The sequence below is a fragment of the Pistacia vera genome, unplaced genomic scaffold, assembly GCF_008641045.1.
Source record: "Pistacia vera cultivar Batoury unplaced genomic scaffold, PisVer_v2 Contig236, whole genome shotgun sequence".
Lineage (NCBI taxonomy): Eukaryota > Viridiplantae > Streptophyta > Magnoliopsida > Sapindales > Anacardiaceae > Pistacia > Pistacia vera.
In genome coordinates, this window is record NW_022196042.1 from 94,132 (window position 1) to 110,158 (window position 16,027).

The 16,027-nt window shown below is 35.7% G+C and overlaps 1 protein-coding gene across 1 annotated transcript; it reads left to right on the top strand.

The window, feature by feature from the left end:
- The first annotated feature begins 341 nt into the window (after positions 1-341).
- Positions 342-8,576, top strand: LOC116131656 (maspardin). The gene is made up of 8 exons (XM_031417329.1): positions 342-546; positions 1,456-1,581; positions 3,702-3,800; positions 4,900-5,042; positions 5,562-5,670; positions 6,464-6,571; positions 7,716-7,856; positions 7,961-8,576. The coding sequence occupies exons 1-8, from the start codon at positions 475-477 to the stop codon at positions 8,369-8,371; spliced, it is 1,209 nt and encodes a 402-aa protein (XP_031273189.1). The 5' UTR covers positions 342-474; the 3' UTR covers positions 8,372-8,576.
- Positions 8,577-16,027: the final 7,451 nt, after the last annotated feature.

Below are 16,027 nucleotides of genomic sequence, written 5' to 3' on the forward strand. Positions count from 1 at the left end.
CGGTCTTTAAAACGGTCTAACGTTAAATATCAGGTTTTAACCTTTATGAACCGGAAATGTGAACGAAACCCGATTGGATCGGTGGATCGATCGGTCTGGTCTGGGTTTCATAACATTGGTTATAACAATCCCAAATAGCCTAATCTGTAAAATAAATAAAATGAAGGAAATATCTCTCGAGTGAAATTGTCCTATGAGTCGCACAATTATAACGCTGACAGGCAGTTGAAAAGGGTTCCGTCAATTGACTGTTAACACAAAGCCACGTCCTCACGTCTTCTCGTCAAATCTCCGATTAAAACTTAAAAGAAAAAACATCAAAATTAAAATCACAGCCAATACGAACAATAATAAAAGAGAGAGAAAAACTTTTGATTTATAATTTTATTGACAGATATATGAATTATTAATTGATTGATAGATTGACCTTCATAAATCCAAATGTGAATGAATGTATAGGCACCAAATTTAGCAATGAAAGGCGTCTTCTCGGCGCCCGGAGATTATGTCCACTTCAAGTCTCAGGTTCCTCTTCACAAGATTCCTGTAATTTTCTCTTTCTTATTTTTTTCCTTTCTTGACTGGATATGTTTTTGTTTAATGTAGGTGATTGACCGATTGTTTTTGTTTCTTCATTAATCATTTTAAGTGTTGGGGTTTCTATTTTTCATCTCTATTTTGCAAATTAAATTATTCGGATGTGTGCTTCTTTCTTTGATCCTGAGTTTTACTTGTTAATTGACTACTGCTGTTAGTGGCTCCATGTAAGATAGTTTTTTGAGGATTTGTTCTGTTTATTTTTTATTTTTTTCATCTCAATTGTGGGACAAGTTGATGTGGTTATCACTTATCTCAATTTCAGTTTGGCTATTTTTGCATTTTGATTGGCGATAAGTTGCTTACCTTTAGCTCCATTTTAATTTGTTTGCTTAATTAGTTAATTGCAATGACTTAATATGGGAATTTATTTCATTTGCTTTAGGATTTAGTTCGTTGGCTCCATTTTAAAGTACTCTTACTATGCACTCTGATAAATGTATGCCACAGTCATGGTAGTTCTATCTTGCAGAGAAGCTTTTGGTAGTGGCAAATGCAGTGATGAATTTTGAATTCAATCAGAAATTGATTTTTTTGAATAAAATTTTATAAATTTTTGACATCTGTATAATTGGATTGACTGTGGAACGATGGTAACTCTGTGCATGTTCAAATGAGCAAACACTCATCATCGAAATTGTAGGGTGTTGGTTAAGACACATTGGTTTGTTTTATTTTTGCCTGATAGATGTTAGCTTTTTGAAGCACAAAGAAGAGGCTAGATATTTGAGTTATTTTAGTGCAAGATTATGTCATATCTGAGCACCACGCCTCAAATCAGTTGTTCCTGATGGTACTTTTTATCAAATGATAGGGTGTCTCATATAGGAACTTCCTTTCTTTTCTTTTTCCTTCCAGATTGGCACAAAGCAGTGGCGATATTATGATTTTGGTCCAAAAGTGGTTCCTCCACTTATTTGTCTTCCCGGTACAGCAGGGACTGCAGAAGTCTACTACAAACAAATCATGTCATTGTCCATGAAGGTAGTAAGTTTGATTTTGTAGTGTGTTAGAGTACAGTTAAATAACTAGTTTTAATACATTTCAATTTTTCAATTTCTGCCTCCTTTTTATGGTGTTTTTTAATTTTCCTATGGAAAGATAGTCTATTTCTTCTAGTTCTGGTTGCCTTTTAGAGAGAAACTGAGCTATAACTTAGTTATGATGTTCTTCTGATACAAATTTTGCACTCATTGTTGGAGAGCAGTTTTATAACATGGAAATGGGATATTATCAATCAGGTGACAACTTGTTTCTAAAATGAACAGCAAAAAGGGACAAGTTTCAAATTACATAGAAAAGGAATAGAAATCGTTAGTTATCGCTAACTTCAATGGAAAAAGCTAAAAGACTTAAATGCCCATAATCTAATATAAGAAGAAAAAATATATTTTTTTAAAAGGGAAATTACTATACCAAAAAAAAAAAAAAAAAAAAAAAAACCAATCAAATTATGGAACAGAAAAAAGTCAAATTTTATATAAATTTAAATAATGAACTGAAAAACAAAATTCAAGTAACAAGCCAAACTAAAACTAAGAAAGTGAAATCTAAATGAAAATTGAATAAAGGTAAAAAAAAAAAAAAGGTTGAAGAGGAGAAAGCTTGTTGACTCAAGATTCGTCCTTGAGCTTCAACTTGCTAACTTCATTCCTTATAACCTATTTCTTCAACCTGGTTTACTCATCTTGCCTTGAAGTAGGTGTTTTGCTTTGGTGCTCTTCTTCCTTTTGAGTCCGATCTGCTCTTTCCTACTCCTACTCCTACTCACTCTGGCATGCTCCTCCAAGTAGTCCCTTTGACTGCATGTCCTTAATGAAAATGAAACGGAAGTCCTCAATTGTTTGATTTAAAGAAAGATCAAGTTCTTGCATAGATGATCATAGAAAGTCCAGTAGGAGTGTGATCAGTTCTTTGTTGTCACCTCTAAGCCAAATAAGCCTGTCCAGATCGGGGTGCCCTTTTTTTTTTTTCTTGATTCTTTAAAATCATTAATTATTCTGTTTATTTACTTTAATCTAAATTCATTTTTTTTTTTTACTTACAAGTATTTAATATTTTAATTATTTAATTATCATTGCTTTAATCTAAATTCATTTCTCGTAAATATTTTTAAAATTTTAAATAATGGGCAAATATTATGAACATGTCAAATGCCATTTTTACCCTTATCAAATGTTAAATATAATTTCCTCCAACTGTATTTTTTCCCTTTTGTGTATTTTGAAACTTGTGCCTTTTTTCAGTTTGTTTCATAAAAAGTAGTCTCCTGATTGATAATATCCCCATGGAAATTTGGTGTTGGACGGAAGACTGCAAATTTTTGATAATTATAGAATTTGTTTCTTTAAGAGAACAAAAGAAGAAAAGCTAGTCTCATGAACTTCTTTGTCCAATTCTCTCTCTTTTGCATTGTTCTATCTCCCTGTTGAGTAGAGTTATGAAGGATTTTTAGTTATTTGGTTGTTTTAGTCGGTAGAGACGTGCTGTCAGTATAAATTTTAGATCTGTGGAAAACACTGTATATACAATACCACATTTGATGTGACTCTCCTTGCTGGTAAACATAGAAAAGAAAAATAGAGCTATTTTCCTAATTTTGATATGAATTCAAGCTTATTAAGGTCACACTTATATTTCATTAATCATTTGGTACAGTATTTTTGACGAGTTTTCTTATTTCACTGTATTGCTTATTTCACTGTATTGTATTTATCTGAAGTAATGATTGTAGTCATGGCTTTAGACTGGTGAATTAATTTCACTTCAAATATTGTCAATTCAGTTGCATTTCGGAAGTTTCTTTTTTCACTCGGGCTTGTTGGTATACTCTAAGTTTTCTGAATTTCACATCATAGTATCATTAAAAATCCTACACAAGACAATAGAGGTCATACATTTTGCCCTTTGCTTTGCTTTTGAATTTTGTTACTAAAACATGTAGATGGCTTCAAATTGTATCCTTTCAGCATGAATTTATTACTAGATGCACATGCTATAAAGCGATAGATACGTTTGGGTGGCAATTTCTTCTGTTGGTTTCTCCTTTTATTCCAAGCAAACAGTTTGGACTGTTACCATTTTCATGATATTCTCTTTTACAGGGCTACCGGGTGATATCTGTCGATATTCCACGCGTATGGAATCATCATGAGTGGATTCAAGCATTTGAAAAGTTCCTTGATGCTATTGATGTTCATCATGTGAGAGTTCCATTTATTTTGCAGTATATGCTTCTTCTTACTGCATTCTCTTCTCCTACTTATCTTCCTCTAAATCATATCACTTATATTTTGATACATGAGGTTTGTTTATGTACCAAAATGCCTGCTAACCTTGATCACAAGTTTTTGCATTTCAAAGTGGTACTTTCTTTTCTTCTCCTTCATATACTTAACTTCCTTTCCTTGAGAAAAAGAATGATCTGGATACTTTAAATATTACAATTAGTCAAAGCTTGCCCGTAAGCTTTCCAAAGACACAACTGGCACACAGGAGGCCCAAAGTTACAGAGAGCCCCGAACGCAAAAAATTGAAACTTAGATGCTGCTACATTGTGTTTTCTACAATGAAAGAAGGCACTGATTATTGGCTTAGGAGTGATTGTGCCAAAAAAATTAGTAGATGGCCTATTTTCTGCAAGACATGATCAGCTCATTTTTATTTTCTCATGGTACAACTTTTGCATTGTACAATTCAATCAACTCAAGCCTTGTTTGCCCTGTCTATATATAACCCAATAGGAAAAGGAGCCAGTTATAATAGCTCCTTCAATATTTTGATACATGAGGAAATAACTTTATTTGATCCATGAAAGAAATTTATGTAAATTGAGGAAACTTACTGCCAGCACATGCTTTTTCATTTTTAAAGGGAATGAAATTGTCAGTGAAATTCAACACTGGAAGAGAATGTGCAAATATTAGATATAGACACTTGGATGTACCTATGTATCTTGAACCAGAATTGATCAGAATATAATTAATATTGATCCCCTTAATGTGTGTCTTAAAGGCACATCTTAAGAATATTAAAATGGCAAGTGATGAATGTTTTTTTACTATGGATGGAAGTCAAAGTCATTTAGTAACAAAGTGTTTTTGTTTTTGTTTTAATAAAATAATTACGTTAATTACTGACTATTTTAATATTTTTAATGTGTCCTTAGGGCGTGCTTTTAGATAACCCAATTAATATTTTGCATCTTAGGCACATTATATTTTTTTAGCTTTCTGATGCCATTAGTTACTTGCTTAAAGCTAGGGTATTTATTTGGTAGACTGATAAATCTGTTGCCTACAGATACATCTTTATGGTACATCCCTCGGAGGCTTCCTGGCACAACTTTTTGCTCAGCATCGCCCAAGACGAGTTAGATCATTAGTACTATCAAATACATTTTTGGATACACGTAGTTTTGCAGCTGCAATGCCATGGGCTCCAATGTATGTTTTCATGCTTGTTTATAATGACTATAGGCTGGAAGATCAAACTGCTACATTTTCTCTTTGTATAGATCAAAATCTTTCTTGATAACTCTTGCTTCTCATTAACTGGGTTAGAAAATTATTATTGGGATCCACTTATGACCGTAAACACTATTTATTTTCAGGTATTGAGACATCGCGCTTGCAGAAGCTTTGATATAGTTTTTTATGTTGTAATTTATTGCTCAAAATGCATGTTACATTCAGCAAATGGTGGGAAAAAATATTTATTTGCTTCTGCTAATAATAAAAATATTTTATATGAACCTTTAGGATTCTGCCTGTTTATATAAATGCGTATTCTAGAAATTATTATAGATATATATTTTTTCTACATTGCTTTAATATTCATAACAAAGTCGTTCTTTTATTTTTTTGGATTTTGCTGGCCTGACTTGCTTCTTGTGATGATTTGCTTGTAAAATTATTGTGCTGTTAACATATTAACTTGCCTAATTGTGATAATTCCTTGTGCAGTGTTAGTTGGACACCTTCTTTTTTGCTTAAACGATACATCTTAACTGGAATTCGTGATGGTCCACACGAACCATTTATTGCAGATTCTGTGGATTTTGTTGTTTCTCAGGTAATGTCTGTAATGGCCCATAGTTACTATTATTGTTGTTATCTGTATGAAAACCTGAACCTTATCATACATTGGAATTTTATTGTTTACAACAGAGTTTAAGTTATAATATGGCTTTATCTTTGAAGTCTTTGGTATTTCCATGGCTCTTTGTAAAATCCTTTTTTTTCATATTTCAAAGACGGGAAATATGGGTGGATGCTATTGTTGTCCAATCAGCTAGTTCTGTTTCCAGCTTTTTGCTGTTGTGTGCATTTAGGTTTTGGATTTGCACTATGGTCCATATTATCAACATAAGTGGACATCTCTTCAATTATCATTAAAACTGTCATATTCATTACTCTTCTGACAGACTTTCTGCTCGAACTTTGGGTTAAATTTTAGCTGATTTGAAGTGCATTATGTTGGTGAATATCTGAGCAAATATTTGTGTTGTACTTGTTGCTGGATTTATTTTAATCTACTATGATACTAGTGCTACATTCTGACAAATGGGTATGAATGACAGTTAGGGCTTTGACTGTCTGGTCATTTTTTCAGATGGTGTTATTGTCACTAGAATCATTTTCCTTTCTTTTACCCTTTTATCTCCTTTTATCTCTGGCCTTCTTCACTGTTTACCAGCATCCAGGGAGAGGTGGTCTGGTCTTTTCCACAAGCGAATCCAGTTCTAATGTGCACTTGTTTTTTATGCTACTTTAGTGCAAAAACCATGTGAAGTATAAAAGAACTTAAATTTTTTTTTTTTTTTTTTTTAATTTATTTTAATTTTTAATTTTTTAACTTTATTCAGGTTGAAACACTATCAAGAGAAGATCTGGCATCCAGATTGACTTTGACAGTTGATGCTGCTTCAGTTGGAACTCTTCTGCTTTCAGACTCATATATCACTATAATGGATGTATGTCATCTGAAACTCGTTTGATGTGTGTGCATAATATCATTTTACTGATCATACTCTCAGAGAAAAAAATTTGTTTTGGTTTGGTGCCAACTTGACCGAAATTGAAATAAAAATAACTTGAGAAAACACAAGCATTAGTTATATGCCAAGTTTTGCTGGGGCCTTCCTGGAATAACCCAAATGTTATGAGAAAATAATTTTTTTTCTCAATTTTCAAAGTTTCGTGAAGAGTGCAATTTATCCATGAATTTGCTAATTGTAGTTTAAGGCAGAACTAAACATCATGAGAAAAAAGGTGAATTCTTCAGTTTGACATCAAATTAATGTGGTCAAGAATATTCTCTCCAAAAGACTCGCAGTTGCCATTTTTTAAAATCAGATGGTTACTTCTTTTAAGTTGTTGTATGTGGAAATTTACTGAACCAGTATTAGGCAGAACTTAAAATGATGACTAAATAAAGGAAGGTGAATTCTTCACTTTGACATTAACCTAATGTAGTTAAGAATCAACTCTCAAAATGACTCGCAGCAACCAATTAGTGAAATCAGTAATGCCTACTTTAGTTAAGTTGTTGAAAGTGGAAATTTGCTGATCCAGTTATTTGCGTTGTTGGACAATCTTCCTAAAGTTTTGAGATCCAGATTCGGTAGTTAGTGCTTCTTGTTTTATAGGAAAGAATCAGGTTGCAAATTATCTGACATAGTTGGAAACTGATTTTATCGGCAACACTTAACTTTGTTTCCACAGTATTTTTTTTTTTCCAATTTTATATATTTAAACCAAATTCCTCCTCACGTTGTGTGGGATTTGATCTTATGGCCTTTTGTACGACCTGAGAAATTTAACTAAATGAACTAACTAGTTCCTATTATGTGTCCGCTGTATTGAACATGGACAAACTTTAATTCGGCAATTATTCTTCTGTAAAGACTATTGATGGATAGATATTCTGTGGCAAATACTCAGTTAACATCAACTTGTGATTTTCTATTTCTGCTTGATCTGGAATGTCATATACATGTTCCACTGTTTTAATTTTCTGGAGTTTTGGTATTAGTCATTGATACTCAGACAAAATGGAAAATTTTGCTGATAGCTTTATTGATTCTTTTGGCATGGTTACTTGCTTCCTCCTTGAAGACAAATGACTACTGTGCAACTCCTCAACCACTCAAAGATCATCTGAGTGAGAGGTATCCTGGAGCAAGGCGAGCTTACTTGAAAACTGGAGGTGATTTCCCATTTCTTTCACGCCCAGATGAAGTCAATTTACATCTTCAGGTAAACACAATTTGCTTAGACGGACAGTCTTTTGAGTAAGCCATAAACTGGTAGTTTTTATTGATTGGAAGACCTGTGATTTAACTGGTATCTGCATTGAACAGCTTCACCTGAGACGAGTTGGGGTAGAAGCTCAGCCAGACTTGGTCCGAGGCATCTCAAAGGATGGTACTGGTGGCAATCCCAGTGAAAAGAATGATGGGAAAGAAGATCCCGACAACCCTCCGAAAGATAATGGGGGAAACTCTGAAAGTCCATCTACAGAAAGTCAGTTACCTCCTCCAGAAAGTTCTGAATCTCACAGTATAGATGATCAACCCCTCAGCAATTCTAAAGGTTGCCTCGTTGGCCATGGAGATACAATGCTTTTGTTGCCTCGTGAATTGTTGAGAAATCAACAAATCATGGCCGCTGAAATCCTTCTGCAAATTGCTTTAGAAATTTATGTTCTATATTTGGTGGAAAAATTATACATTACTTCCAATCTTTGTTGGAAATTCGTGCAATTGTTGTAAAAGGAACATTTGAGGATGGTGATGGCTTGTGTAAGCTATACAAGCAAGCACTCTAAACTTAGTCCAGGGTTTGCTAATGCTTTCTGTAAGGAATCGGTTTTTTTCGTTGACATTACTGTACATTTAACATTTTATATTTCCAGTTAAAATGTTAATGTGAATTCTGTAAATTACAAATTTAATATTAGAACATTTAAATTTTGAAGGTGGCTAAATGCTAACAGATGTCTGTTTATCTGGAAATTGGTGGCCAGAGCAAAATCTTAAAATTAAAGCATACATCTCTCCCAGGTTTGGACTAAAGTTCTTAACCTCTTTGTTTTATGCTCTGTTTTAAAACCTAGACCAGACCGGCTAGTCCGACAGGGACCCGACAAGTTCTTTGGTTTGGTTCAGGGTTTAGGGGGGTTTTGTAATGTTTCAAATTTATAGGGACTACTTTGTAATTTTTTAAGGGTGTTTTAAGATATGTCAAGAGTTTAGGGATTAATTGGAAACTTTTTGGGCATTATTAAAAGACATAAAAATTTTAGGGACTAATTTGAAAATTTTAGGGGTATTTTTGTAATATATAAAATTAAGGGATTAATAGTAATTTTAAAAAAATTAAATTATTACTAACGTCATCGATCCAACCGATTGGACCAGTTGATCCGTGACTCGGGCAGTAGAATAAGTTGTCCTTTGGTCCGGGTTTTAAAACAACAGTTTTGTGCTCAAGTTCTTGACCTCACTGTATTAACTAAATTATTAAGTCCATTTTAGATACCCATGCAATTCTTTTTTTAAAAAGAAAACCCAGTTCAGGATGATGTTTTTCGCTGAAAATTTAGAATGATCATTATGGTCAAATTCTAATATTAAACATAACTGGTGAGTTCAAAGGACAACAATGTAGTAGTTGGAAAAATTAACAATTCCTCCCCAGCAATATTAAGTTTTGAAATAAAGTATCTGGTTGAGCTAGCAATAGCAGGCAAAGTTTATGGATTTTACTACCAAAAATGGAAGAGAATGAATAATGAGACAGATAATAACAGAGGAAGGCACATTTAAATTAATAGCATAAACGTCAAGTAGCAGTAAAATAAATTAATAAATATTGTATGACAAACCATAAATTAGGCAACCAAAGTGGCATGGTAGTAGATTAATATTTCCCCCCCTAGTAACGGGCAAGTCTATGAGTCCCACCGTCAACCAGAATCAATCTAACTTGGAATCTTTGTCCTTTATGTTTCTCTCCAAATGTTCTCTCCAAATGTAACTGCCTTCTTTATCAAATAGTACAGATCTTTGTCAGTTAACGGTAGTCACATTAAAATTAATTGTTGAAGGATGTTTTAGTATTTTTCATACGCTACTTTAAACGTTTATGAAATTATCATTTGAATGATGTATAAACAATGTTTCAAAACCCAACTTGGGATGAAACCTGACAAAGTTGCTGGGTCCCGGGTTGACTGGTTTAACCGGTTTGACCACTGGTCAAACCGGCTGATAAAAAATTTTAAAATTTAGAAAATACACCCCTAGAAATTCGTTAAGTCCCTATAGGTTTGAAATATAGCAAACACACCCCAAATGCAAATCGGTCGGTGACTGGTTGGCGGCTGCGGGGGTGACACCCCAAATGGAACCCCAATCATCCCTTAAGCCCATTCCGCTGAAAATCTACCCAAGATCTAGTCGATATTGGTTCAATTTCGACCATATCTCACCGATGCTGACGTTTGCATTTTAGGCCAGATCTCACCAACACCGACATTGACAACCCTCCCTATCACCCCAAAAATACTCCTCTCTTCCTCCCGACCAAAACCCACCTTACCCCACCCTCGTTAGCCTCGCCAATTGTTGACAAAAACCGGTTGTTGTCGCCGTTAGTGTTTTTTAATTTTCGGCTGATTTACTCATCGGAAATCAACTCTATCGCCACCATTACACTCACCGAAACTTTCTCTTCAAAAGCCCCAACATCCCGGTCTTCAATTGTTTGCCGATCATCATCCCTAATTCTAGGGTTTTGGGTGAATAGGAATAATGTAAACCCGACCTGGTGAAGCTTCTGGGTCTCGGTTAAACCGATCGAGTTTTAAAACAGTGTGTATAAACCTCAAATTTAAAAACTTTATCAATAATACCCTTTTACCCTAATGCCGATAGGTTGTCGTTGGGTGTAGCTGGTTAAATTACCATTTTATGTTCATTTTCCCTTATCTTCAATATATTGCAAAATTTGTTTTTACTATAACCCTCTATGTTTTTGAAATTATCACTTAGATGATGAGTACACTTTTAAAATTTGAAAACTATATGAGTGATTCCCTTTGCCTTCATTAGGTTTAACAAGATTACCATATTACCCCTTTTTCCCCTTATGTTCAATATTTCATAAACATTTGCTTTTATTGTAACTTGAACATAACATGAAAGTTATTTCCCAAAAAATTTACCATTAAGGCAAATAACTAGATAATTACAAACTGTTGATGCTTGATTTTGACACTAACAATCTCGCACGTGCAGAGTGCTAAGCAGGTCTCAGAAATTACACGTGTTTGATTATGAGAGTTGATTATGGTCACATTAGCATGCAAAGACTTAGTAGTAAATGAGACAGTGAGAAATTTATAGTGGTTCAGATGCTTAAAGTGATTCCTACATCCTCTGTTTTCTTTTATATGAGTGTTCTTGGTCATTAGCCAAGTGATAAGAGGTCACGAACTGTGAATAGAATTACAAGAGCTTGGTATTTAGAGAGAACATTAAGCCAGTCTCTTTCTTGTAGGTTGTCTTTACTATTTGTTTTTATGAGAACTAAGATCCCGATTTTGTGAGGGGGAGTCCTCTATTTATAGCCACTGAGTTCAAGGTAATTTTTACAAGTCTGCAAGTGGGTAGGTGCCGTGCAAGTCCTTCCTTGCGTCCCATTGGCTGATAACTTAGGAAATATCCTTAAATTATATAAGGCTTGGACAGCTGTGCGAACCTTATTCATTCACAGACAAAACTTGAGCCTGTTGAGTTGATGACAACCGTATTCTCTCTGTCTTGGGGCGACGTGGCAAATTCTAGGCAGTGCAAAGCCTTTCTAAACTCTGATTGGTGCTCGCTGATGTAAGCTTATGTTAGCTCTGATTTTTTAGGCCTAACAGAAGCTCCCCAGTTCTTGAGATTTAAGGAATTGGATTTCGAGAACTTCATGATTATGTTGCGACCTGACCTGTATTCAGAAATGCTTGCTCGATCACATTTTTTTAGACGACCTAAAGTTGACTGCTTGCTAACTTCTGAAGTGCTGTCTTAATTTGACTTGCGAACTGAGTCCAGGTCGTGAGCTATATCTTCAGAGTAACACAAGCAACTTGACGGATCGTTTACTAGGATCTACTGATCTGAGCTTCATCTTGTCTTGAGTCATCGGGAGGTGCTTTGAACTCTAACTGTCATTCATGACCTGAAAACACTTAGAATATTTCAGGGTTGAAAATTCTGAATCATCTCATTTGGTGTTTGTGTTCGACATGTTGAATAAATGTCCTTTTTGAACAACCTCTTCAGATGTTATTTGTTGTGCTTGACAGCTGGCTCGGCTAATAAAGTAATCTTTATCTGACAGACGTGTCTCTATGCGCAATAAGTGTTAGCCATGAGCATTAAATGCAAGTCATGCTGAAACGATATTCCCTTTTGGTGCATTAAATGCGAATGAAGGCACATTAAATGTGGAAGAGATAATCACGCCGCCGATTTGCATTCTCGATAAAGAGAGGTGTCGGTTGATTTCTACGAAGCATGAGAGTTACTCTTCCCATAGTTTGGTGACACGTGGTCGCGATCTATGGCTGAGAGCGCACTCTCGCCCAAATGTCTCTTATAAAAGAAGCTGTAGCGTTGTCTTCTTTGCTATAAAACCCTACTTTTGCCCTAGTTTTTCAAAGAATCCAATTTTTTCAGAGAGAAAAACAACGTTTTCTTTCCTAAAAAAAAAATGTGTTCCTCCTCCATCAGTTCATGCGAACCCAACGCTACAACAGAGCACCCATTTCAGTAGCTAAGAGGTAAAGAAACTTCTTCCTTTTTCTCTTTTTTTCATTTCTTCAAAAAAAAAAAAAAAAAAAAAAAAAAAAAAAAAAAAAAAAAAAAAAAACTTCTTTTTTACAGTCATGGTGGTCATGAGTGTCTAGTACGTCTTAAAAAGAGCATCGTTGGGCAGTGCTCAAAAGAAACACTTGAAGTTGAAAAACTTAGGGTAAATAATCCCAAAGGAGTATTTTTAGGAGTTTTTAGGGTTTAGAAGCTTGACAGCCATGGTAGAAACTATAGAGATATCCTCCACCTCGTTTGAGTCGTCATATGAGGTAACTTTTTAGGGTTTGAGTCTCCCCTAAATGTCGTACCTTTACACACTCTAAGGCCAACAGAGATCCCTGAGATGAGAATAACCAGTGAGGGAAGCTCACACCCACCAAGCACCTCAGCAAGTCCCGGAAAGGTGATAAGTTCCACTATTACAATGGACAAAATCAAAGAAGCACTAGAGTAGTATGTGATCGAAGTATAAGTGTACCAAAAGAGGTCGTACACTGCCTAGGAGCTTCCTGAGGGAATGGCTACGATCTTAGAAGCCATTTTCAAATGTGGAGTAAGAACACCCTTCCACCCCTACATCAGGTTAATTCTCGATCATTCCACTTGATGCCGAACACATATATGATAGCTATTGCTATGTATATATTGTTCTGCAAGCACAAACTCGAGGAGCCAACGACATTGGAGCTCACTTGCACCAATATCTTGAAGAAGAGTAAAGATAATGACTCATACTATCTCTCCAAACGACCAACGATTGAGGGAGGAATATTTGGTTACCCTAGCAACGTGGGAGCTTACAAGACAAAATATTTTTTCTTTAAGTATGACGGTATCTATAAATTTCAGGCACTGAGTAGGTTTTTCCCTTTAATTTTTAGGTTGTTCATCTTTTATACTTAATTATTTTTTAGAGTACAAGCTAACAAACTCTTTTCTTTATAGAAAAAAAAACGACTCAATTGCAGCTGTTGACTGATTGTAGCTGCATCCAAGTATTCGACCAACTTCCTAATAGAAGTCATGACACGAAGTTGCTTGTGACGATTGAAAACTTTCACAAGTACGGGTTCTCCCCCAGAAGCATATTTAGATAGTTCAGCTCGTAAGTTTTTCTTAGACAAAAAAAAACCCAAGTCTTTTACATAGTTAGACTCTTTTTGCTAACTATGTTTGCATGCCATGTAGTAGCCATGCAATCAAAGTGATTTGGGGGAATCACCTTCCCGAGGTTGAATCCAAATTCGCAGCTTAGACCAACTCAAGTAATGTCCCTGTAATGAGGACCCTAGCTAGTGCCAAAAGGCAACCAACTGTGGAGAGACGTGAAGAAGCTCCCCAGTCTATTGTTGCTTGTTTGACGAAGAAGAAGATCATGGCTTCAAGGAAAAGGAAGAAGGTAACAACCGAAGCATCTAAGTTTGAGTCAGATGACTTTACCAGGTAGGTTGCAGCCTACCCAACTTCCTACCTTAAAGGTTACCTCGAAGGGTGTGCCAGAGACTTCACAAGGGAAGGAAAGTGTGGCCACTCAAAGAGAAACTGGCCAAGAACAGACCGAAAAGGTCTCCACCACAAGAGGTCAGGATCAATCTGTATTAGACCTTTTGGGGCAGATGCTCGACCACTTAAGGTCGGTGGTCTTTACCCTCCTAGAATGCCAACTGGCATCGACCTTTGAAAGGTCTATAGTCTCTATAACTTCCAACCTTATGGCCACTGTGCTCCAAATGCAAAGCGAGGTAAAGCAAACCTTTCTCTTTGTAAACTCTTTAACGCTGATCAAGTTCCTCAGTTTTTTTTTTTTTTTTTTTTTAAATAATTGTTTATCCTTTTTCTTCTGAGTCTTTACTTGCCCTGAATATTGCTCACAACAAAATGAAGATAAACTCCGAAGGAAAACTTCATGAAATGAAGGAGGAGATTCTCAAATTGAAGTAAGCTCTTGTGACTTCAAACGAAGCTGCAAGTGATTCCCAACTTCAAGTGAGCACATTTATGGTAGAAAGGGATTCTGTTGGGCGGACAGTAGAGTTCCAGAAGCAGAAGCTTCAATAGAAGGACGACCAGACCAAAAAGCTTTAGATGACAATACCGAAGCTCACTAGAGATCTGAGCTTGCAAGAGCAAGAGCATCATCAAAGAGAAAAGGAGCTGCAAGAGAGCCTAGATCGTGAGAAGGCGATAGAGAAGACTCGAGTTGATATGTGGGAAAACACAAAGAAGAAAATGAAAGCAAAGAACACAGAGCTCGAGATGGCTCACGGGTGGATCACTTTGCTAACTGAGTAGATGAAACAACTAAGCAATGCGGTAGAAAGGAAAGCTGGTCATTGGTCACTACAAGTCATTCATAGCTTACGAGCAAACAATCTGAACTTGGACGTTTCCAACCTCCTTGAAGAGTATCAAGTAGCGCTTGCATCGATGTAGTCTACTGACGAGCAAGAAGACCAAGAGCCCGCCCAAGAGGAAGGTCAACAAGAAATAGAGAACCCTAAGGACCCAATGACCGACCTTGAGGTCGTGGCAACTAAAGTCAAGGATCCTGAAGTTCAAGATAAATGATCAACCTCCCTTCTACCTACTCTCAAATAGCCTTTTTTTGTTTCTTTTCATTTTCTTTGTAGCTTGCTAGTCATCCATGTACATATTTTGCTAATATATATATAGACTTTTTGACCATTTGTGATAGCACTTTTAAAGCTTAAGTACTTCACGAAATAAATATATATTTTTTTATCGTAAAACATTGTAAATAATAAGATTATTAAAACTTGAGATTACAACACAAGTAATTCTTGAAGAAGAATGGGGATAATCTTATTCATGGTATTTACAAGAAAAACTTACAAGTAAAATAGATCACATAAGCTATACAAGAGTTTGGAATTACTGATAATAGGGGCACAAATGTTCAACATTCTAAGCTCGCGGTACTTCAAAACCATTAAGCCTTTTGAGATGATACGTCCAAGGTTATATCACCTTAGCGACTCAATACCTTCTTAGTTAGGCCCTAATTCCCATGCGCTTGGTTCTTTTGTACCGAGAAGGACTTCTTTGAGGACCAAGTCGTCGACCTGGAAGTCTCTTCTCCTGACTTTGGAGTCGAAGAATCTTTTAGCCCATTGTTGGTAGGAAGTTGTCCTTAACCGAGCTTTATTTCAGTGTTCTTCAACTAAGTCTAGACTTGTATGCATAAGTGCTTCATTGTAGAATTCTCTCCGAAGTGAACAAGTTCCTACTTCAACTGGGACCATTGCCTTGCAATCATATGCTAGTAAGAAAGGTGTTTATGAAGTAGAGGTCTTCAGAGTTGTTCTATATGCCCATAGAACTTTTAGGAGATCGTCGACCCAATTTCCTTTTGCTGCACCAAGCTTGGCCTTCAAAGTGTGTTTAATGGTTTTGTTGATAACTTTAACTTGACCAATGGCTTGCGGTCTTGCTATTGAGGCAAATTTCTTATGAATCCCCAACTTTTCACAAAACTGCTTGAACTCCTCATTGTCGAACTACTTCCCATTGTCTGAGATGAGTGTATGAGGAATTCCATAA

What these genes read in the sequence shown, in the direction of transcription:
- LOC116131656 (XM_031417329.1), top strand. Translation starts at nt 475, where the DNA reads ATGAAAGGCGTCTTCTCGGCGCCCGGAGATTATGTCCACTTCAAGTCT. An exon ending in TCATGTCATTGTCCATGAAG is followed by an intron (nt 1,582 to 3,701) that starts GTAGTAAGTTTG and finishes TCTCTTTTACAG; the next exon opens with GGCTACCGGGTGATATCTGT. An exon ending in TGGATTTTGTTGTTTCTCAG is followed by an intron (nt 5,671 to 6,463) that starts GTAATGTCTGTA and finishes AACTTTATTCAG; the next exon opens with GTTGAAACACTATCAAGAGA.